Below are 25,975 nucleotides of genomic sequence, written 5' to 3'. Positions count from 1 at the left end.
CTTAACAAACTAAGACATTGAGATGTGTTGAAATACTCTAAAATTATAGATTTTATAGAGTATTTTAATGATGTCTGAAGCATATAATGATTTTTGTAAGTTGAGTATATACCTCTTTAAACATTCCAGTTATAGAACAGAATAAAAATGGTAAATAAGAGGAATTGTTTAAATAGGCTAAAAGAGTGTAGCAGCATGAACAGGAACTTGGCATTGCACAATTATTTTGTCAGTCCTGAAGCACATACATGTGTTTCATTTCTCTGAAAAGCATGTAGTTTTCAGAGACCACTTTGCACCCTGATACTTGTAAGCAATTCACTTTTAAGAGTGAATCAAGTGGGCCACTGCCAGCTCTCTGGCAGGCATCCTGCTTTTATTGCTTTAGTGATTAGAAAGACTCACTATTAATAAATACCAGTTATAACACTTGGTACAGTTTTCTGGGATACATTCACATATGAATGATGCTATTGGGAATTTGTTGTGCAACCCTCATTAGGCCTGCCAACCTTTTGTTCCTAACTCTTGAGCACAAACATGAAAATGCCCTTAACTTTTTAAAATGGATTATTTTTCTCACAAACTCATTTTGCTTTGTTCTTGGTGAGTCTTGGAAAACAAATGGTGTTTGTGAACCTTAGGTTTTTATTTTTATTGGTATCTTTGGGGATATCTTTAGGGAGAGTATAACATTTATGTCTGTTTGTTTTAAGCAATTGTTCTGGATTTAATCATATTTTTACCACCTGCCACTGCTCACTTAAGTGAGCAGATAAAAGAAGCAATCCACCCTTTCTTTGCACACCACTTTGTTAATGCCTACTAGAAGTGGAATGAGTAATTCTCTCACTTTGAAGGTGATCTGTTTCCTGCTGGTCTGTTGTTAGTGGTGCAATTGTTGTATTGAGTGCTGTCCACTAGATAATTGAGTAGTATGATAAACACACCACATTTGGCTGCCTTTCATCTTCTCTTCTTTAGGAGAATCTTATAGGTCTGATAGAATTTTCCTTTGGATAAGCACTGGGAATCAATCATGGTTTCACAGTTGAGGAGATTATTATCCATAGTATTTTTGCTCTGTCTGTTGCATAAACCCGAAGCATATTTTGAATGAGATAGCACTAAAAAAAGGGCTAACCCATTTTAAAAAAATCAGTCGAAACAACTCTCTGAACAACTCCAGAGAGTTTTTCCCTGAGATGTTAGGCAAGTAGCTTAACACAAACATTTCCCAGACAGCTTTATGGATTATAAGTCCAACTTGCAGTTGTAAAGCTGTGTTTAGTAGCTCACAGATGAATCTGCAATCAGGATTTTTGTGGGGAACATAGGAAAGGCAATATAATAATAAGTACTGTCAGGTACATTAGGTTGAGTAACTGGAACTGGTGCACAATTTTTGTTCTTTATTTCTGAGAAAATACCATCCATCTAAAAAAGAAGTTTGCAAAGTAAGTTAATTATACTTGTGAATTACTCACACCCAGGTCCAGTGAAGACTGTAGGAGAGCCAGTGAATAGGCTGATGATTCCCATTGGGAGTGAGGTTTCAGCTTTATATAGTCAATGAGGTTTAGGTTATTCATTGAACCTCTTGGACAAAACACAACATTGAACAGTTGCTCATTAAGTCAACACTGTCCATCTTCTAAACAGAACAAAGCTAAAACCTTCTGGAAAAAGGTGTGAACATATTTCAAAAAGATAAATTCATAAGGGTGTCAAATTAAGGCTTGTAGGCATTTCATGTTTTTAAGGGCTTGATCTGCAACCTTAATGTTCTTGGTACTGTGTGTTTCTGCATTTAGCATACATACACAGATTTGTTCCAGTTTGACAATCCTTCACATGTTGTTTAGTGTGTTTGATTAGCATAATCACTGTGTGATTATTTCTCACTAGTCTTAGCATATGCAAATTCTTGTCTTTTGACTGACAACCATTATTAGACAATCAGAGTTTAAGGATTTGCATAATCTCTCTGTGGTTACAGTATTTGTGTGCAATACCACTGTGAATGCAAATCCTTTTGCTCTGACTGTTTCTGTATATTCAAGCAGCTTGCCAGGAATACTGCTGCTGCTTCAGCATCTTATTTGCAAGTGGAAAAATCTACAAAAAAAAAAAAAAAAAAAACCAAAAAGAAGGGAAGAAATACTAGAGTCACATCAGAAAGGTGACTAGACAACTGCTGCAATTAAATAGCTCAGTTAGGAAAAAAAATAAACAGTTTTACAGGATTTCAACAAAAGAATAGATGTTTACTTTGGGAATTCATTCTGAAGTACTATTTGAGTGACCTGCTGCATTTTTTAAGAACTGACAGCAATTTTCTTTTTAATAGATACCATTTCTTAAAAGAAAAGTACCTATTTTGTAAATATTGCACATCATTGTAGTTGGTGCAGATATTTTACATGAATTGTGTTATATTTAACAAGGATGAGCAATGTTTCTGTTTATGGATGTGGAAAGCATCAAGTTAGTTTTACCCTCTTTCATTGATAAGAACAGAAATGGTAGACACTAAGAAAAGATGAGTAGTGCTGAGTTCAACCCTGCATAATCATTCACCAAAATTACTAGGGTAATATTGAATGAATTAGCTGTAAAAGGCTAAACCATGCATGACAGCACATCTAGAATGTGTATTCTAACTCTTTGATATTGTTTTATTCGTACATGAAGCCAAAATATTGCTGAACATATTTTTTTTTGTGTTTGCATTTAATTGTGCTTACTAAGCTTTTCCCATCATTCCTTTAGAATTGTGTTCTTTAGTTAGTTTATAAGATTCTTTTTTTACAGAATTATGTGGGTTTGGAAAAAAACAGCCCTGGAGTGCCAGCTGTAACAGTGGGACTTATTTCTTATGGAAATGTAGAATGTTAGATACACTTAGGATTAAATTGCTGAGCTGTTGCTGAGCTATTCTGTTTCTGACATGGTCACCTGGATATTTAGAAGGTGTCAGGTAGGTTGTAAGTTATAGGTCTGACACTTCTGGAAAGCACCATGTTCCACATAGAGATTTATTATTTTTTTTAGTGCATGATAATAAATACTTTTATGAGTGTTAGGATTGCTGTGCAAACACAAAAATGAACAACAGTGTGTGGCACACAGTACTTCATGTTTTTCCAGGAAGTTTTAGACCAGTTGCACATGCTTTGTGCTGCTTGAAAATGCAAATGCAGTAGGTTCCAGCTATTACTTGGAGAAGGAATAGCTCCTACTCAGCTGCACAGTGCCCATGATGTGAGCAGTCTATACAGCCAAAATAAGTCTGAAAGTCCAAGAGTTCTCCAAAATATCTAACTTTCTGCATATAAGTAATAATATTACAGTGTAGTGTATCTAGCATAAGATTGCTGCATCTCTACAACTGACCAGCATGATTGCAGAGGAAATGTCTGTGAATTCTTGATGCCACTGAGATCACAGAGCAACTGCTCAGTTTTCAATTCAAAATAGTCAAATTATGCTGTGAGAAAATTGCTGGCTCTAAGAGTCCTGAGCTATGAATGACAGTGACTTTGCACCATTGAGGAGCATTCTTATAGCTTAACCTTTCTGTGTTTCTATATGTACGGCATAGTAATAATCAAGTAAGCAGTTTTATGCTTGAACTGGTTGGTGTTAAAACTGCATTTATCGTGCAGTTTTAAAAATGGGTCAGGTTGAGCAATGAGTAAGAGTGGAGGATGTGATATTTTGGGATTTTTTGCTTGGTAATGGCAAAGATTGATATAGGATTTAAAGTGTTTCTAATGCTCTTATTAGTTTCACTGTTTGTTGGAACATAAGAGAGTGAATGAAAGGAGCCTGCACTGAGTTATCTTTATTTCTTATCAATGTTACAGCCCTAACACAGTGCAATGTTGCAGTCAAAATAATATTAAAGGAATTATATTATAAGTAATTGTACATAATTGTTACAATTATATGTATATAATTATATATTTATGACCATGGTTTCTTGCCATTGGTCTGGATTTTTACAAACTTATGTATTAGTAAGTACAAAATGAGGCCAAATAAGCGCAATATTAATTGTAATTTATTATCAAATATGTTAGGATCTGGATTTTAAGAGGTTCTGGGAGGTGATGGTACCTGTGTCACTACATTCACTTAGCTGTTCAAGTAATGGAAATCAGTCTTTTGGTGGGTAATTTTTATTTTTTGATTACTTCTAAAATGGTCTACAGCAAATTTCCCGGAGACCTTCAATGACCTGATGTGTTTTTCTGCTCATTTAGTCTAAGACCACAGTGATCTGAGTCAATCTTTTTCAGCTAATTTCTTTGGTCGTGAGGTAAAAATACTTTCTTACTTATTTGATTGCTTTAGGCCTAACATATGCTCTGAACAGGCTCTAGGCATCCACATCATCTTATCCTTTGACCTGGATGGTTTTATTATAGATATTAGGGAATTTCAATTAGTTTACTGCATCTGAAATGCTCATATCATGGCATTTGGTTTTAATGCAAAATTAAAAAATAAATCCCTTTTGTTTATATCCCCTTTGTGATTTGAGCTTTTGTGGATCAAACTTGCATGCTTTCCTTTGCTCTTGTTTGTCATGGTTTTTAACTTAGGCATATTCTTATGCCTCTAGAATAAGAAGCCACAGAAAATAAACTAATAAAAATTATATACATTAAAAAATTATTGAAATTCAGGAAGACACTGAAGTTTCTTGAAATTTGTGTTTGAATTTCAGCTTCAGCATAAAACAATTCTTCACACACAGACACAAGCTCATTCATGCATGAGAAAACACTTAGAAATTATTTGTGAAAAATATGTAAGATTTATTTTCCAAAGGATCAGATTTCTCTGTATGTAAAATGTACCATCTCAGGTTCTGCATTAAAGAGATATTTACTGAAAATTTAATGAGATGAAGACTTGGCTACAGCCAGCCTTCAAGGATAGCAGCTATGGTGATTCTGGAAAAGTGTTCCAGGCGGGTAGGATAACAAGGGATCTACTGGGTCAATTTGGTGATTTTGTGGTAGGTGTTTCCTCCAGAAAAGTTCATGCAACAACCACTCCTTTCATCTTCAGTCCACAAAATAAAGAACATTTCATGCTCTATAGTAAGCACAAGGAATACAGCTAATACCATAAGTCTGGCAAGACTGAATTTAAAACAAGCAAAGTCAAATTATAGTGATAGGGTCAAAGCTAACACTATGCAGTAAAGGGCCAGCTTCTTCTATCATGCCCTTGGTTTAAGCCTGGATTTTCCTAAAGTATGATAAATTCTTGAAGATTTTGGGAAGGGAGTACAGTATTTGATCAAAGAACGTGAATCATATTATCTTGCCACAAATTTCAGCTTGAATAATTAAAACACAGAGGATGTTGTTGGTGTGCATGTATTGAAACCAAAAATTATTCAAATTAACTTAAATATTTGTCTTCATTGCTCAGTCTAATAGTCATCCTGTGTTCTGCAGTAAACCTTGAGCACTGTGCTATCCCTAGACTGACCACATGGAAAAGTGTGACATACAGAAAATGCCTGGTGCTGGAGAGTAGAAAGCCAAAGGGTGATTGATGGGCAAGTCAAAGAGTGCAGCTCTCAGAGCAAACTCTCCTTGTGTTGTAATGTACAGTGCAAATAAATCGTCTTTGACATCTGAATGATAATCTTTCATGTCAATTGCTAATTTCCCTGTCCTTCACTTTAAGTGAGAGTAAATTAAATTAGTTTTGTCTAAGAAATGAAATACAGAATTGTCAAATAGCAGTAGTAATGAGTAAAAAGCAGATTTTATCAAAGTTTATCATGATAACCTTTACTTTGCAAGTGCATACCACTTATACAAGTTGAAATGAAATTTATATGTGTAATTAGTAAGGTTCAGTAAGTCTCCAAGTGCATGGAGGTGCTTTTAAGTATCTCACCACCTGCTGGTTATCTCGGCTATTTGATACTATTACTCTCTCTATATTTCCCTGCAATTCTTGCTCTCTATTTTCTGCAATCAGCTAGCTCTATTCCTCTGACTCTCAGCAGGTCTCCTCTCTGTCTTCCAGTATCTGTGAGATCTGAGTCCTTATCATGCTGCACCTAAGTATCCTGCTGCCTCTCAGATTTCCTGCATAAAACTTGTGGAGGCTTATCTGATGCTTTTGGATGTTTATTTGGAATTTATGGATTGGTGATGCTTCCCAAATTAAATCTCCGGGGAAAACTAACAATGTTAAATATCCCTCAAACATTCTGTCCCAACTTTATTAGAATCTGGTGCTAAGTTTTTAAGTCTGACTGTGCTTTGCAGTATCAAAGAACAATTCTCCCATCTTTGGAAGCATTCAAGGCCAGGCTGAATGGGGCTTTTAACAATCTGTTCTAGTGGAATGTGTCCCTGCCCATGGCAGAGGGTTGGAAATAGATGATCTCTGAGGTTCTTTCCAACCCAAACAATTCTATGAGTCTATGAACTGGAAGAGAAGGGATTATTATTTTGAAGCAGTTTTCTTAATTAATTTGAAAACTATCCAGAGCACTTCTTCATTTAGAGCCACAAATACAAAGCATCCTATTCCCAGTAAGGATATGTAGTTGTATGCCTTGAATTCTACATCTTTAAAAACTCAAAGGGAAGGTGCTGATGGGTTTCTGCATCAGGAGATACTCAAGAGAAAATCTGTGGTCTTACTAGGAAAGAAACCACACATTTTTTTCCATGAGACCAAATTAAAGTATAACATAGAGCAACTATTCTACACATTTATGATCTTTTTAGTTCTAAAAAATATTTTGTCTCATTCTCAATATGAAAGCATCAGTTGCCTCAGAAATCCAACCTGATTTAGAGCTAGAATACTTACTCTGAGGATGGGTAAATCCAGAAAAAAAAAAATATAGTATTTCCATCTTGTGAACCGTGGTGGTACCTTTTATTTAACCCATAGAGAACTTTGTTTGCTTTCTGAAGTCATTGTGAGATAATGGGCACTTGTGAGATAGTGGGAAAGATTAAGATGGTGACACTGAAGGCCATTATCTCACATTATCTGACAAGTGCCATAACTTGAGAACGTGAACAAAGAAGCTCTCTAAAGAATCTCACAGCTGTGGCTAAAGTGAAGCCAAACAGTTACACTTCATCAAAGAGTGCACAATTTCTTGTTACCCTGTGCTGACTTCCCCATGTATCTGAACTTCAGGTGCAGAAGTGGCAAGAGGAACAGAATTACACCTGCAGTGGCAAGAGGAACAGAATTTTTCCAAGCTTGAACAGCACAGAATTAACATCAGTTAAGAACATGTCATGCTTTAGTGTTAAAAATAGCAAGATACAGGTCTATTGATTCTGCCGGTATAAAAATTCACCTCTCAGTGGAGCAGTCAAAAAAAGAAGAGCTGTTACAATTTATTTACTTTCCTATGTAGTGGTGTCCTTTTTGGTGTATAGAATAGTATTTTTGGATTGTGGGCTTTTTCAAGATTGTGTTACTCAGTAAAAGGAGTGCTTCTTTTGGTTTGATCACTGCAGAAAGTCTTACACAACTTGCTGTTGTCTTTCAGAGCTTGATATACTATGCCCTCAGTCATCAGTGTTATTTTGGGGTTATGTTACAGTGGCATCCCTCATTTCTAGGTGAGATTGGTGTTCTTTTATACTGGTTATTACACAAATGTATGAAGTGTTTAATATCAAATTGAAGATACTCAAACCAAGAATTTTTTCCAGCCCAGTCTGCTGTTCTATAAAGCTCTGCTGTCTTGGTTTGTTTGGGGTGTTTGTGTGTGTCTATGTGTTTACATTAATTTTTTTTTAACCAATCGTATTTTCTTTTCAACAGGAATTAATTTAAAGACCTATTTCATATCTGACACTGAACAGCTGTCAGGTGAAGCAAAAATTCTGTAGTGATCTGTTCTGGATTCACTGCAATAGAGGCCATGACTGTCTACCATTACAGCTTTCATGAATAATTGATTACTCTAAGGACAAGCTCTGATTCTTTATTTATCAAGTAACCCTTTGCCAACAGACTAGAAAATAGTGAATCATGGAGACATCATGGGCAGGGAGAAAGATGGAATCTTTTTCCTGACATACACAGATTATGCTCTTTGAATACTGGCTATCAGAATTACTCAAAATATGTGGTTTTTTAACAATTTAAAGATAAAACTTATTAGTGGTTTAACCAAGTTGCTGCAAAGGTATTACCAGATTTTTCAAAATATCTCCTAATTGTTTTTTGTGAAAAAGAAATAAGAAGCATTTTGTTCAATAAATTTGGGGAAGGTGATTTCAATCATCCAAGTAAAAAAGTCTCTTGAGTAGTTTTTGTGAAGTTCTCTGCCAAAATGCCATACATTTTTTTAATAGGGAGCCTGACTTGCAGACACTATCAGATCAGTGTTCTGGTAGATGTCAGCTCAGAATAATCCTTTTCATAAAAGTCCAAATTCATCCTTAAAGCAGATTTTATTCAAAATAGTTTCCTCTAAATGACTGTGAAAATATTCTTTGGAGGATTTTTATCTTTTGTAAGTTGTGTAGATGTTGTTTCAAGGAAGTGATTCATTTATTAGTTCATAGGATATTATTATTATTTGATAATACTGAGGTATTTTGTGCTACTCTGAAATTATATGTACATAACGTTCTTTCACATTTTCATTAATCCTTTTCTTAGTAATTTATTTAAAATGCTCTTGTTTTATTTATTGAGCTAGCTTTTCTCTGATATAGAAATCACAAATTGGTTTTTGGATAGGAAAACCTGTTCAGCATTTACAGCTTATATCTTTCTTCAGTAAAGGGAAATAAAAATTGAACTGAAGATATGTGTTTTGAGAAAGTCAGTGCCATTTTTCTTTGTTTCCTTCTGCATAACCTCTTTGTATAACTACATAAAAAAGAAATAATCATTTTCAAAGAAAAATAGTAGTTTTCTGTTAGGTCATGGTATGGAATGATGCAGAATCTCTTTTGACATTTTAGATTGCATAGCACACAGTGGAACAGCAAAAGCTTTTTTTATTTTTTTTCTTCTCTCTTCACAGATGGACCCAATTCAAAAAGCTGTAATAAATCATACATTTGGAGTTCCTCTTCCTCATCGAAGAAAGCAAATCATATCATGCAACATTTGCCAGCTGAGATTCAATTCTGATGTAAGTTGATCATTTTGTATCAGATTAGAAATATGTACTTATCTTCTAGGATGTGCCATAATTTTCAGAAATTGAGCCTAAATGAAACGTTGTGATTTCAGTTTGTCTCTCAGCAGATGAAAAGGCTGTAGGCTGTTTCAAATAAACACAATGGCTTGGTAGTGTTTATACACCCAGCCAGATTTTCCCTGCCAATATATCCCTGTAAGCTCATCAACTTCAGTTGTGCTGCACTGAGTGTAAATAGGAAAAATTGACTGATCCATTACTGCTAATAATGCTGGCATATTTGCTGGATCCTAATTCTTCTACCAGTCCTGGTTATGTGTCCCTTCAGTTGGCTCCGACCTCGCATCCTCTCACTCCTCCAGCAACAAAGCAGAACAAGCTGAACTGGAGCTGCTCTCTAATACACCAAGGAAGGAAACCTGTCTCCCATAATTACCCAAGGGAGCTGTGCTGTGGTGCTCCTTGCCAACTAATACCTGTTGTGTCACAGGAAAGCCTCTTAGGTTTTAGCCCTTCTATTTCCTTCTCAGAATCCCTGTGTGTGCAGACCAAACCTGACATAGTAAAGTGAATTTTTTTCTGCTATTCTAGGCTCTTCAGGAAGTTTCTTCACATGGGCATTGCTAGTGGGAACTAATCTTCCCCTGTCTTTAATTCACTATGTAATTTAAATATGGAAGTTACTTCTGCCAGAATAAAACTGTTTTGACTTAGAGTGAGGTCAAACCCAAAAGTGTCCACAATATTCCTTTCTAATTCTAGTCATAGAAAGAAGTGAAATAATTCTTGTGTACTCCTGCCTCTTACAAGGCAGCTATTTATATACAGTTTGTACTATTTTTAGTTTATTGATTATTTATCAAAACCATGAGTTTGTCAAAACTTAAATGGAACCTTGAAGCCTAATTTTAGGGATTTCCCATCTAAGGGTGGAAGTATTGTATTTATTTTCATTCTCAGCTTTTTATCCCCTGTAAATAATATCAAAAATATTTCAGTCCCAATTTCTGGACCAGTCAGCATCACATATTTAATTTTACTGATGACTCCAGGTTATTTAGCTCATTTACTGAATGGACACCTTCTCTTATAACACTGACAAAATTCTCAAATAGAGGTGCAAGGAAGGGCAATACACTCTCTGGAACAGTCATGTCCATCACAGATGAAAATAGAAGAGTCAAATTAGGCTCTTCCTAATTTAGAAACCAGATGCCAAAATTAAGACTGTGGATACTGAGTCATTCATGAGGAAGGGATGATGGATACTTCTGAAGCACAGTGGATCTTACCAACCGAGCAGCCCAATTTATCACTCAAAATTCTCAGCTTTTTCAGCTTTGTCTCAGGAAAAAAGCATGTCACACTGAACCAGACACATTAAATAGCTGAAAAAGTGATCAAATACTTCAGTGTTACATACCAGAGTGAAACACCTCCTTTCAAATAGGATATACCATTTGTTTGTCTTCAAAAAGGTCTAGACAAAAGAAAAGATGAACATATTGATAAGGTTTCTTAGTCCATTAGCAGTTACATGAATTGGATTGATATGTGGAGTGGAAAATTTTCCAGCTGAGAAGATCTAGACATTTTCCAGAATAAGATGTTTGAAGTAAAAATCCTACTTGGAGGCAAGCAAAACAGGAGTGGACAATGATACTTTTTACTCAAAGGACTACTCTGCTCCCATACTGGTCCTTTTCTGCTGCTTTTAGGAAGGTTTCAGAAGAGGAGAGAGGGGAAAAAAGCAGAGGCCATTTTCAGAGCCACCTACAGTGTCCAAAAAACTGGTTTCAGAAGTCATCTGTTAATTTAAGCTGTTCACAGAAAGCTCTTGGAAGGCTCACTGATATTCATCTGTCCCTTCACACCTTCAGGTGTTTGAGGCTTGAACTCAAATAGCCAACACTGCTCAGAAGGTTGTTTTAATGCTCCCCTCCCTCTAATAGATCAATATTATCTCTACCAAATGGGGAGACCGTCTTGATGAGTATGTTGCATTTTCCACTTTTAATTTCGCCTAAGTTTTAAAGCAACCACAGTGCTGATGGATTGAGAGATTATGATCCAAAATCTGCCCATTGATTAACCTGGAATGATATCTCTCCCTCTTTTCACTACCACACAGAGGCAATTTGTGGATATCTTTATGATGGTGTCTCCTCATTCCAGTGCTTATAGTTATTACTGCTGAAAATCACAAAGTGCTCTGTTGAGATGTTCAAGAAATAATTTGTATTCAGAGTTCCACTGCAGTTTAAGAATGTTTTTCTGCAACATGAGGGGAATAGGTAGAGCTATTTCCTCCATTGCTTAGGTAATTTTGAAATGTCTATGTGTGTTTGAAGCAAAAATGTGGTAAAATAATAATTTAATATTTTAATTCAAAGGAAAAACTGCTTTGAAGAGAAAGAGCTGTTAGCTATCATTTTTTGATAACTCTACTATGAATGGCAAGCACACACATTGCAATTTTTTCTCCTATTATCATGAAAAAGTTTTCATTTACTCAATATTTCTACCTTTCATTTTCATCATATTTTGTTGAATACAATTTAAATCCATAACAGCAATAAATAACTTTTCTGTCTAGGAACCTAGGCTTTGTGTCTATTCTACCAATATGTCTCTATTTTTAGATTCGGGTGATAGGTTTTATCAGAGAGTAATGAATAGAAATTCCATTTGCCTGCTTCACAACAATATTATGAAAATGTTTACAATAAAACTGGTCTTTGGGATTTTTCTTTTTTGCATAGAATACACAATTTTTTCCCTTTAGATAGAGATTTCTTTAAGAGCAGCAGAGATTTTTTTTTTTGGTTACATGGTATCAAAATCACATTTAAAAAAGATGAGAAAAGGCAGTACAACAGTCTAAAATCATTTAGCTTCTTTGTAAAGTAGTTATCTATAAATCTTCATGACAGCTGTGTGTTCATAAATTTTTTTAAAATAAATCTCATGCAAGGGAAGGGAGGAAAGTGCAAATAACCAAAGCCTCTCCATGCTGAGCTAAAACATGAGATCAGCAAAGGTAGGTTTTGTGGAGTCCATTTCAAGCAATTTTTTTTTTTTTTCAGAGAAATCTAGATACATCATTTACACTCACATTGTGCATTCAAACTAGGGTGAAACATTTAAATATATGCATAGCTGCAAGTGCCCAATGTTGCCACTCAAATGTTGGCAGCTGCATCGAGCTATAGCACCAGTAAATGCTTGATTTGTAGCAAACATTAAATCTTTAAGATCTAAAAATATCTGTAAAATGTGGATCATCCAACTTCAGTAGGATAGTTCAGGGGCTTGTAGGTAGCTGTCAAAGTAATTTTCTGCTTATGGCCTGGAAAAAAAGAAAAAAAAGCACTTAGTGAATCTTTCTGCCTTGACCATGTGATCTTCCTTTGCCCATGAGCCTATTTGATGAAGTTATATAGTTATCAGTATCTGTCAACAAGGTCAATTTTTTGCAAAGGGATTACCTTTTTCTTCCCTCTCATTTAATGAGATGGCTGAGGGATGATCCAGTTTGCCTTTATAGAAAGGCTGGGAAGCATTCTGATCTGTTCAAAGGACTTGAATTCCATTATGATACACTTTAAAAAATATTTCCAAATATATGAGCCAGAAATTATGGTTTGATTTAAATAGCAACAGTAGTAATATTTCCCTGCAAATCAGGGACGCTCATCAATCCTTATTTGTTGTTTTTTACCTTATTTTTCTCCATCTCTACGAAACAAAGGTATCACCAAATTGATATAGTGTTCCACTGCATGAATTTATCTGGATTCAAAAGATAAACCAATAAAAGTTAAAACAACTTCCATTAAAAAAACAGTGAAGGATTTTTTTGAGGATGAGGGTGCAATATAACTCTGCAGTATTTTATTATGGTTCTAACTTTCGTTGGGAAAGAAGGAGTACCAGAGGACTAATATCCTATTTAGGCTGTGCTTGATATCTAGAACAAAAGATTAATGTATCAACTTGTAAGGGCCTAGGGTATAATAAGGTGATAATAAACAGTCAACATGAATTTGTCAAGAACAAATCATGTCAAATGAATCTAATTTTTTCCTTTGACAGGGTAATTGGCCGAATGGATAATAGGGAACAAATAGATGTGACATCTTTTGGCTGTAACAAGGGTTTATACAGTCCTGTGTGACAGTCCTGGGAAATAAGTAGGGGAATATGGTCCAGGTGAAATTATTAAAAGTTGGTTGCACAACAGAATGAAGAGCTGCAGTGAGAGTAGCTCCTGATGGTTTTCCTGTCAAAACAAAAGGTCACAACAAGTCAGGATCTAAAAGATTCTCTTCCATGCTCACTGCTACTCTGATTTTTCGTTAGCAATGTGCCTGACAGGACAGTGTACACATGCCAGTTTTGTGGATGACATCTAGATGAAGGGTGGCAGGCTCTTGATGGATGGTGGTAAGTCCCAGATCTCGGTCCAAAATTATCTCCAGTTGGAGAAAACAGTCTGGAATTCTGACAAGTGCAGTAAATAAAAGCATGAACTATTGTGCTTAGACTGGAAAAAGTAAATGCACAAGTACTAAAATGAGTAAATGTCGGGTTTAATGGGATTATGAATCATAATCCAAATATGATGGCTAATGCAGAAAAAAACAAAAAAGGAAAACTCACCCAACTAATCCTATGATAATATTTTCCCCCAAATATGAGATTTATCAGTAAGTAAGAAAATTTCCACAGAAAATATTCAAGAGAAGTCCTATGAGAAGGACTGGGGTGCTTGTGGATGAGAGGCTGGACATGACCCAACAATATGCACCTGCAGCCCAGAAAGGCAAACAGGTCTAGGTCTTCAACCAAAGTGGTGTGGGCAGCAGGTCAGGGGAGGGGATTCTCCTCTGCTCCACCTTTGTGAGACCCTGCCTTGACCACTGCATCCAGCACTGGGATCCTCAGCACAGAAAAGGCAAGGACCTGTTGGAGCACATGCAGAGAAGGAACACCAAGATGATCAGTGAGCTTGAACAAGCTCCGGTGAGGAAAAGCTGAGAGAACTGAAGTTGTTCAGCCTGGAGAAGGGAATGCAGTAGGGATCACTGTGGCCTTTCAGAAATTAGAAGAAAGATGAGAACAAATTTTTGGACAACAATTAATGGGTTCAAACTGAAGGAGAGTCAATTGGATGGGACATAAGAAATAAGTTTATTAAGATGGGGGTTATAGAACACTGGAACGGGTTTCCCAAAGAGGAGGATGCCCCATCCCTGAAAATATCCAAGGTCAGGTTGAACTGACCTCTGTGCAGACTGATGTAGTTCAAGATATGCCTGCTTCTTGCAGAGGTGCTAAACTAGATGTCTTTTAAAAAGTCCCTTTCAACTCAAACTATTTTACAGTTCTATGAGTTGAAATTGGCAATGCCTCAGGTGAAGAATTATTTATAACAGTGGTCATCACACCCCAATGAAAGCATAATTTGTTGGAGAATTTAGAACACGTCCACTAACATGACGAGACATGAAAAAAATTCACTCAGCTAGGGAGAGTAGAAAGAACAGGGTAGCAAAAAAGATCAGGGAAATATAATACATGAAAGGGAGTTAATAAGAGTTTAGTGACCAAATGATCTTTGTGTTCCTTGGTTTTGATAGATAAATAAATTTGTCTAATGCTTCAGATTAATGTAATTTAAGAAATGTTTTTGTTGGACTGCTTTGTGAAGCAATTTTAACTCTAATGGTAGTGAAGTTCTGGAAGGAAACGTACAGACAGTTGAGGGGTGCCTGTTGGCAGAGTGTATTCACAAATTAGGCACCTGTTTCTGAGGCTGGACAAGAGATGGTCAATGTAATCCCACACCTGAGAGATTATATGACATCTTGCTTGACTAATTTACAAATCTCTCTCTTTAGTTTGGAAGATATAATAGGGATTTCTTCATCCATGCCCAATGACAGTCACACTTGGCCTGTGGCCTCTGTTTTATAAAGAGAGGGTAACTTTAAAATATTGGTCCATTAAGAACCAGGAACACCAGGTGTGGTTAAATACTAGAAGTTATTTAGCATTTTACCCTTCAAATTTGAAATCTGTTGTTGGTCAATTTGCTTAAATGGTATTTGAAGCAATCAGTGCTCTTTGCTTCAATCACTGTTCTGTTTGTGGCCATAACCACAGGGTCTTATTCCTTGCATGTTTGGTTGGACATGCAAATGTACAACAATTATGGATTAGATTCAGATTTACAATTAAGCTTGAGATTTAGAATCCTGGTTTGGTATAAACAAAATAATTTCTGGTTGAATTGTAGTGCTCAGCTTTTTTAAACAAAGTCACTTTTGGCAGCTATTATTAGCCATCAAGCACATTGATTGATTGATTGATTATCTTGGAGCTTTTATTTTTTTTCTTTCCAAACCAATGTGTCTGTGTTATCAGAATTCATCAGCCTGGTTCTTTAAGGAAGATTCTTTTGTGTAAATATTTACAGATGCTCAGGATGCCCTTAAAATCAGTATTACTATGTGAGGGTATTGTAGTGATTGCAGCCGTTGTACTTGAACAAGCACAAAAGTTCATCCAGATTTAACTTATCCATATAATTATATAATTTATATATTTCTGTAACTTATATAATTTATATATTTTTGTAACTGCCTCTCTGTATATATGCTATTTCTTTCTAATAATGCACCATCTTTCCTGAACTATGGAGTTAAAGTAAGCAGGAGCAAATAATAATTCCAGTTACAGAATTGCACATGATATTTATTTGAGATCAAAATATGAGTCAGAATGGAAATGCACTCAAAGTGGATATTTTTCCAGAGGTATTGGTCTGTGGTAGTCGCTGTAAAAAGTAGCAAATAATCACAGAAAATTATTAGTATGAAGATTTCTATGGGATATCTGGCATTTGCATTAATACTATAGAGAAACCATAAAGAATTGCTAACAAAGTATTTAATTACTTGATTTTTTGGCATTCCAATAGTCTAATCAAATAGCACTGAATATTTTGCATTGTAATTGCTTACATGAAGAATTTTGAAAGCAACCTAGTATATCCTCTGCCTAGTATGATGTTCAGTGGAGTCTGTTTTTATTGGCTTAGCCTGCATATTTTAGAAGAATTACCTCCTCTTTCCTAGACTACAGTTTTAAAGATTGTAATATGAATTGCAATCAGATCCTGTGCAACTCTGGTCTTTCCCATACCAAAGCATTCAAAGTTTTTTAAAATTATTTTTATTTTCCTTTTTTAGTATTCATTTTGAAACAAAATCATCCTTATTTGCTTGTATAAAACCTTTTTCATGTAAGAAATAAGTAACTTGATTTCTAGATTGTAAAAGCCAGAATAATCTGAATTTAAGAGTAGTAATAAATTTTCACATAACCTCTAGTTTCTTAAATGCTTAAGTAGAAAGTATAAATAATTTTCTTTTGTTGTATAAAGTACCTTTCCCATAATTTTCAGTTTCTATACAGCAATTTTATGTATCTATACAACCTAGAAGCAGAAATTATTCATGTCTGACAGAGTACCTTGTTTAGCTTTGAAGTACTTTTGATATTTGAACTCCAGGTACTTTTGGAGTACTTTTGGTGTTGAACTGAGTCCTCTGACTGGTATCATAAGGTTGTGACTATTTCTGTGTCTCAAGCACAGGCAGCAATCTAAATATCCTGCATGACCCTCAGTAACTGCTGTGAGTGGTCTCTGCGTGGTGAGCAAGCTGAGGAGTTTGCTAGACAAACTCATACACAAACTCTTGAAAATCCTGGTTCTTTTCTCCTCTCCTTTAATGAAAGTAACCTATTTTGTCTAGAAAATCTGTACTGCCCTAGAATATGGAACAGCCTTGGGGGTATCAGGCCCACAGAGACATTGCCTCAGGTCAAGAAGGCAGTAGAATAGAAGAAGGTTTTAAGTGACTGAACTTTAGGAAAGGACGTTCTTAATGTCAGCTGTTTTCTTAGGCGGTGGCTGGTGGGGACACATGGAGGGCCTTGGTGTCCCCTGTATTCATTCAAGACTTACACTTTCCTCTCAAAATTCACTCTCTAGCCACATTCAGCAGAGGTAGTAGAAGAGGGAATGTCTTAATGAAGCACTGGAACAGGCCCCCAAGGGAAGCAATAGGGTCACCATCCCTCAAGGTAAATATGGGTAGAAGTTGTACTTAGGGACTTGGCAATGCTGTTTTCACAGTTGGACTCGACAATCTCAAAGGTCTTTTCTAATCTAAACTATTCTATATATCCAGGAGAAAGGAAAATCTAACACTTGCAGCTACCTGGTCCCTGAAAAAGCTGGGGTGAGGAGAAACATCTAATGTCTATGTCAGCTGAATATCAGAGTCACTATAGGAAGAGATTAAAATATTCAGCTGATCAGCAGGTGTTGCTGTGTAGGATTTAGATCATGTCAAACTCAAACTTTTTTTTATTTTCATTTGGCAGCTCTTGCTTCCTAGCTCTGTTCATCCTATTAGGTTATTTCATTTTCAAAGCTCTCACTTATTTTGATAAAACAAGTCAATTGTGCAGAAGGTTTGACATCTCTTTTAAATTACTAGAGTTTGCCAGAAATGATATGTGAATAGGCAATTGCTCTCTCTGATAGTCCTGTTTATAAATTGCAAAAGATTAATGGCTGGTATTCTGACTGTGGAATACGAAGACAAATTACTTAAAAAGGTTTTTGCTTGTGGCACTGAAGAAAACAGTTGCAGGATTTGCCCTTTTGGGGCCAACTTTTAGCTTTAAGTGGGCGTGGATTTCAGAACTGCTAAGAGCTGAAGAAAAGGCAGAGGTGATAGCAGTTAGTAAGACAGAAAGTCTGAAATAAAAGCAACCTTCCTCCACATCTGTGTGTGCTACTGTCAGAAATTTCCTTTTCCTCAGAAATGATTAAATTAATATGTAAGAATATATCAGAAAACATTTTACTGGGAGGCAGCATGCAGGTCTAAATGGTCTCATAGGTCCTATATCTTCCAAAATCTGCTTTCAGTGGATTATCTGTTACTCACTGAGATGTCTTCCAGGCAAATTACAAATGTGTTTCCAGTTGTTTTAATGGATTTGGTCCTGTAACTACATTCTTTGAGTTACAACAGAGTCAGAAAGACTTTCTGCCTGGAGGAGGATGGAGGAATATATGAATGAAATTAAAATGCTATGGTTGGGCAGGTAGAGGCTAACCAGAGCTTCTTCAAAGTTTTTGGCTGGAATTGTGGGAAAGAAGACAATGTTTAGTATTGTAAATTGAAAACTGTACATTGAAAAATACCATTTTATACATGAGGGGATACTCATTCTATGCATGAGGGAATTAGTGTAGACAGGGGAAAAGATAGTATAAAAGAGAGGAAAGGAAGTCTCTCTTCCTGTTGTGTATTATGACATTTATGGAAAAATCTGCTGGTTTAAGCTGCAAGGAGAGAAATCTCTTCACTTTTTGCCCTACACTTACCTGTGTTTGAGACAGTTTTTCTTCTGTCAGCTGCTTCAGTTAATATGCAAAGTCAGTCAACTCTAACAAGCAATTGAAATTTAAGAATAATTGTGCTGGAGAGTTTTTACAGAAACCACTTTCCATAAGCAAGTCCTCACTTCAAAGGAAAGAAAAATTTTTAATTCTTTGTTGTGCAATCTTCATCTATCATTTGTTTTAGTCTGTTTTAAGTTCTTACTTTCACATTTATTTTTAAAAATAAGAATTCATATTGTAGGGAGTCTGAGATTCTAGATTAATAATAGTAGGTGCAGACAACAGATTTCACTGTAAAAGTGGCAAAACATTGTCTCTTCCAGTTACCAAGCAGTGACTCCTGGTTCACTGTCTCACGCACCAATAAGGACATAAAAAAGAACTAAAGATATACAGACAGGGGTATCTGGGATACAGAATAAGTGAAGCAAATGTGCAGCAAATTGTATTTTTCATCAATTCCCCCCCCCCCCGCTGAATAATTTCTTCAAAAAATGCATTAAGGGTAAAGGAGTGTTTTAGCAGTGCTTATACTTGGCTTTGGTTGATGATACTCTCTTCCAACACCTATAAAATCTTTCCAAGTAATGTTACACACACTCTGGACATCTTTTTTTTTTTTTTTTTTTCTCTTTTTTTTGGTCAGTACATTTGCACTCCCATAGGTACCTGTAATATGTTCTTCTCCACTGTGTCTGTGCTGCCTCTTCTTGGAGCAAATATGTTTCCTTTTGAAAGAATTGCTATTGAACACAACTGCCCCTGATGTAAACAAATTCCACTTCAGAACCTCCAGGCCTGACTTTTTCAGCTCCCAAGTTCTTTTATCACTCCTCTCATGTCTTTTGCAGTCTCTGGAGATATTGCTATTCTGTGTACTTACTTACATCACAGCTAACAGCTGGGAGCCTTATCCTCTGAAGGAATGGACTTGCAACCCAATACCTCCTTTTAAAAGCTTTATATTGGAAGAAAAAACCACACATTTGAACCATACTTTTGAGGGCATATTGCCCACACCTGTGGGTTTTTGGTTTTTTTTTTTAGCTCAGTTTAAAGTGAAGTCTTTCAAGGTTTCAAATGGTCAAAAGGGACTGACTTCTTTTCAGCAAAGAATTCCATGTGTCACTTACACCCAACTCCCCCATAGACTTCAAAACCTGAATTATAAATTCAAATAATGTATTTAAACTGAGGTAATGGTCTACTGGTAGACCATACAGGTACTTTCACTTATTATAATTGTTTGATGAGGTGACCCCAAAGTATGATCCTAAAAATGGATTCAGTCTGTTTTGTATTAAGATAGGTCTCTTTGTGTTGTGGTGGGATAACTTTAGATACAAATGCATAGCAAATGTACTGAATTAATTTATGTGAGCAATTTTTTCATGGGTATAAATGTTTCTTTTTATCCCTTAGAAAGGAGATTTTATAAGGCAGTTTCTGAACAGGTTTTATCCTTTCCCCAGCATAGCCTATTTTCTCTGCATCAGCGGACTTGTCATGATAATCAACTTTTTTGTCCCAACCATCAATCACTCCTGATTACAGCTGGGGAGAAGTTCTGTTCTGTTGATCAGCCCATCAGTGCACATAATGTTACACCTGGAGACAAGTGAAAATCATCCCTTGGTGGGAGAATCACTTGCCTTCAAGCCTTTTGTCTGAAGTATTTTAATTTCCATTTAGAGTATTGAAATTGTCAGTGCTTGCTTTGATTTTTTTATTTCTTTGACAGAAATAATAAGTTCACTTGATCTTTCCCTACATGATAGAAGAAGAATGCTTTTCTATTTCAACTATCTTATGTTCTTTTTCATGTTATTGTACAAATATTGCAATAATTATAACAATGTAAATTAAAAATAGAATTTTTATGTGGTACTCCATTAATAGAAATTTAGTATTCTTATATGCTAGCCCAGAATTTTTGAAAGAGCAATTTTGTTGGCTTTAAATTAGATATCTTGTTAGGGTAATATCAGTATTCAGTTTATATGAAGGTTGTATAGCAAATTTCATAGCAATTAGGTAATTAAAATCCAAAGGCATAATTCCTTTATTTGATGAATTCTTATATTGTGGTCATTACTGAATATTTTTTTTTCCTTGTAAAAAAGTAGTTTTCAGATGTCACAAGGAAGATGAAATTTCAGCTTGAGGAAGCGCCTTATGTTTTGCTAGTAATTAAATATGACTTTTAATTACCTATCAGACCAGATGTAGTTTATTTGTACTATTCTTTTTTCATCTATGGTCACTTTTTTATTTTAGGTAACTTCTCTAAATAATCATTGTTACAAGTTAATCCTATCACATGTCAAAAATCCACAATTATGAGACAACTATAAAGCTGATGCTTCAAGGATTACAGGATGAAGTGTAAATGAAGAAGAAAGAATGTGACAGGGTGGGGTGATAAAGATTTGATTAGCAATCGTGTTTTTACATAAGAAGTTTAATTAGCAATAGCTCATTTTCCTATTCCTGCTGGTCATTTTCAGGACAGTGATATATTGCTTTTTTGCCATCAGCCATGCCACCCAATAGAAGGTGTTATGTTTTCATTAGCTGCAGGCACTCCAGCATTATTATCTCTCACCTTAGTCTACACACCAATACAAAACATGTCTAAATCTTGTAGTTCAATAAAAAAATTGTATATGCAGTAGTTTTAAAGCTATGGGATATTTGCTCAGATGTTTTGTTTCTTTTTAAATTGATCATAAAAGCACAAAATTGCAAATCAAAAAATCACTGAGCCTCAGTCCTTATATTCTGTCTGCTTGAATACCTTGTTTGCCAAATGCAGAATTTCATCACTTGCATAGAAGTTTTGCTTCTAAAATGACAATTTCATCACTTGCATAGAAGTTTTGCTTCTAAAATGACAATCTGTTTATTTTTATGGCTTAGTAATTAATTTGAGCATATGGCATAATTTTTATTTTACAGATACATCAATCTACATTGCCTTTTCAAGGACTCTTATCACTTATTATAATGACAGGACAGAAAATTATTTTTGTTATTGAATAGAGATTTTTAATGGGTTTTCAGAAACACAGTTCTAGCCAAATAGCCCATCACAAGTCACCTGTCATTCTTCACTTTATTCTCTAGCATGTTTTTCAAACCAGAGCTATATGTAAGGATTAAGGGTTGTAATAAAATAAAAATCTAAGGTAAACACATTCTGAGAAGCAGCAATAAATGAGTATGAATGCCTGAAGATGTCAGAAAACATGCATTATATGGAAATAATTAACATTGAGGACACTGGAAGAATGAAGATTTTTTAAATGCATTTAACAGTACTTTCTTTTGTATAATTCTCAGGGGCAAAGAATTTTTATTCCAAAATTATTTAACATGCCTAATCTGTATCTCTTCAGTGTGTGAAAAGGCTGTAAGAATGAAACCTCCTTCACAGGAGAGCTAAGAAAATGCACATCAAGTATATGTAAAAATTGTCCAGAAAAATTTTGGCTATTCTTCTAGAGTCTGAGCTCCATGTCCTGGTTGGTGTCATGGTAAACATGGTGACATTTACAAGCATGGTAAACCAGGGAGGCATAAGACACAGGGAGAAGCCTGGGATATTTGTAGGCTTATTAGTTTTTCCTGTGCTAAATAGTGCTGTTGGAGGTGGTGCTGCCACCAAGGAGAAAAAAAAAAAAAGAAAAAAGGCAAGAAAGAAGGAGAGGACGCTCATCCAGGAGAAGAAAGCAGCAGATGCAGTGGCATTCTACAGTAGGGATCATGAGGAGTAGGGACTGCAGTGAGAAAACAAAGGTTCTGGCCCAGACACTGAGGTGTGTTGTTCTAAGGTATTCAAAAGTGAGAAGGAACTATATTGGAGAGGAAACAAATAAACAGTATTGAGTAATGGGTGCAGTGATGCAGAGTAAGAGATCAATATGTGGGAAAAAAAGGAGACGCTGAGTCTGTCATAGCTAATGATTAACATTTGGAATATAGTGACAGAAATGGGTGATTTGAGAAATGGAAAGTTTCAGGTGGCAAAGTAAACAGTAGGAGAACAATTAGAGCCATCCAGGAGCTGTTAATGCCAAATGATCCTAAAGCTATTTGTTGAAACCCAAGGAAAGTACGTCCAAGTCCAGAGAGCAGAAAGGCTTGGAAGACAGAATCTTGAAATACATGACCCTGGCCAGTGCAAGTCTTTTTCTTTTTTTTTAATTGAGAGGAGGTTCCTCATCCTGACATTCTTCAGCTGGGGTTACTTAGGATTCAGATAATCTCCAAAGTCAGCCTTAATTAATATTTTTTTTTTTCTTACTCACTCATAAAACCTATACAAAAATTAAAGTGGTTGAATTCCATCAGCCTTTTTCTGGTAGTTGCAGTAAGGAATATTGAGAGAAGCAGTTCTAGGAGAGCTTAAATGGGTAACTGGTTTAAAATTGGATTTTCAAAATTAACAACATTGTACATCATCTTTCTCAGAAGGTCTCCTTGTATCCAAAAGATGTCAATTTCTGGATTCCCTCATGGGAAAGTGAAGGCCAAAATATATTTGCTTTCCTTTTCCCCACCCCTACTGACGTCTTCATGTTGGCAATTTGTTATGGCTGCTCCTGACATGAATAGTAAGAGATTGAGTGAGGAGATATAAAAACTTAAGAGTAACTGGACTATGAATTTTAACTCAAGTATTGAAACTGATTGTTGCAGTCATAATAATCTGTGTCTTTTGGAGGCATGATTCCTTTTTTCTGTAAAAAAATGTCCCACCAATTCTAAATATGCATTTTTATTGAGTATCTATACTCACAGAAAACTGAAGGGTTTGAACTACGGCTATGAAGCCGGATTTCCCTTGGCTGAGTGGGAAACAGCAGCTCATTTCATTTCAGTATGTTGTTAATAGCAGATGAATTACATTTAGGACAAGGCAGGGGCTCCTGGTGTTTCACTGCAAGCTGTTTTGGTGTGTGCAAAGGTACATTTCCAACCTGATAAGTGATGATAACTTGTAAACAGTGAGTGATGGGTTGGCCCTTGAGGACCTTTAACTGGGGAGAAGCATAATTCTCTTTTATCAGCACCAAATGATAAATAAACAGGATGATGATTTTATCATTAACATCAAGTCATTTTCTGAAATGCTTGCACTGTAAATTACCACACATTCAGATATATTATCACAGAATCCTAGAATCATTAAGGCTGGAAAAGACCTCAAAAACCACCAAGTCCAACTAAACAATGTCCCCAAGTGCCACATTTGCCCATTTTCCGCAAAAATAATGTTTAAGTTCTGTTGCTGCCTCCTGTGGTAATATGCAGGACCAATGATGTGGTCTGTCTGATCAGATAAAGGAGGTAGAGGCTCTCTCCTGTAAAATATCAGGGGGGTTATACCCATATACCTGACCCTGTAAAAGGCATAGACCTGTTTGACTTACTGAAAGATTTTTGCACATGACTGAATAAACGCTTTGGCTCTAGAGTTAATCCATAAAAAGCAGGGAACTGCTTGTCCTCCTACCATATTTGGGCTAGTCAACACTTTGGCTTAGCCTGAAAGCTCCCAGTTTTATTCCTGGCCAGTTGTCTGCCTAAAGCAACCTGCTAGATTTGTCTTCTGTAAGCCTGAAGGTGCTAATGCATCCTAAACCACTCAGCTGGAAGTAAGATCTGGTTTGTATTTGAAATGCAAAACACAAAAAGAAAGCCTACAGAGTGGAAGGAAGGACAAGTAGCCTGCTAGGAATACAGAAAAATGGGGATCCTGGTGGATGAGGAGCTCAGCACGACCTACTGATGTAGCCTAGGCAGACAACTGAGTCCTGGGCTGCATCAAAAGCAGGGTGGGCAGTGGGTCCAGGTTCTGCCCCTCTGTCCCTCCTGGAGTGTCAAGCTCTGGAAGCCTCAACAGGACAAGAACATGGACCTGCTGGAGTCCAAAGGAAGGCCATGAAAGTGATCAGTGGGCTGCAGCACCTCCTCTGTGAAGGCTGGGAGAGTTAGGGCTGTTCAGTCTGGAGGAGAGAAGATTCTGGAAGGACCTTACTGCAGCCTTCCAGTGCCTAAAGGGGGCCTACAAGAGAGCTGGAAAGGGATTGTTTACAAGGACATGTAGTGACAGGACTAGGAAGGGTGGCTTTAAACTGAGACAACTCATGTTTAGATCAGATATTAGAAAGAAATTCTTTACTGTGAGGGTGATGAGGCACTTGAACAGAGAAGTTCTGGGTGGCCCATCCCTGGAAGTGTTCAAGGCCAAGCTGGATGGAAATTTGCATGAACTGGTGTAGTGGAAGTTGTCCATGGCCATGTCAGGGCTGTTGGAAATAGAAGATCTTTCAGATCCCTTATGACCCAAGCCATTTAAATTCTGTGATGTGGCTGGTGGAGCACGTGGCACACAGAGGCACATCATCCAGAGCTGGGAGTGGAGTCCTCTGAGGGCTCTGAGGAGACTGGCGTGCATGGGCACAGGGATGACATGGTTCCAGCCATTAACTCTGAAAACCAGGAAGATGCTCTGGGAATATTGACTTGTCTCAGGCCAGTCAGTTTGCCTCAGGCAGATAACTTACTGGCAAGTATTTGTCATAATTTGACAGATCATAACAACCTACTTCTGCAAGTCCTTAATTTTACAGTCACAGAATTTGCTGTCTGCTATTACCCTTGCAAATCCGTGGTCTGAACTTGCACCCTTAAAGTCTTTTCAAGGTAGGGTCCTTGTTTTCATGGTCTATCTAAGGTTCATTCATGTTAAAATAACAGTCATTCTTGAAATTATCTGTACTATAAAGCACAGTCTTTGAGAAATAAATTGAGTTGTTTGTTTAGTCTATTTATTTTTATTACATTTTGTTTGCATTTTTATCATGAGATGGACTCAGATGTAATCTAGCTCTTGGATCAAAAGTGAGAAAGTACCTAAAATGGAAAAACAGTCTCAAAAGTTCAGTTGAGACTGAGAGTTCTAATGATTATCTACCTTCTTCTGATGTCATATTCCCTAGATATCATTATTTGGTGCTTCTGATATGCATTGTGTCTTTATATCTGTCCATAAAGTGCTGCACAAATTATTTGCAACCCGCTAAGAAAAGGGCAATGGATTCTGTCTCTCTGACAAAACTGTGAGTCTCTTGTAGCTGGATGTTTGCTGGGGATATCTATCTATCTCTCAAGTGTATTCCACACTGGAAAGTTTTCCATCTAATATTATATTTCTGGTTAGATGGCAGCTCTCCCATGCTGTGTGTGTAAGTATATAAATATATATACACATACAATTACCTTTCTCAAACAGGTTTGCTAGAATA

At 36.3% G+C, this 25,975-nt stretch overlaps 1 protein-coding gene across 2 annotated transcripts in view; it reads left to right on the top strand.

Moving 5' to 3' along the window:
* The window catches only part of ZNF385D (zinc finger protein 385D), a 414,757-nt gene that overhangs the window by 309,778 nt on the left and 79,004 nt on the right, over positions 1-25,975 (top strand). For both annotated transcript variants that reach the window (XM_050971656.1, XM_009086110.4), the window contains one exon: positions 9,053-9,163. In XM_050971656.1, the coding sequence (XP_050827613.1) occupies positions 9,053-9,163 (111 nt within the window). The remainder of the gene's footprint in view (positions 1-9,052; positions 9,164-25,975) is intronic.

The sequence above is a fragment of the Serinus canaria genome, chromosome 2, assembly GCF_022539315.1.
Source record: "Serinus canaria isolate serCan28SL12 chromosome 2, serCan2020, whole genome shotgun sequence".
NCBI lineage: Eukaryota > Metazoa > Chordata > Aves > Passeriformes > Fringillidae > Serinus > Serinus canaria.
This window is presented reverse-complemented; position numbering and strand designations above follow the sequence as displayed.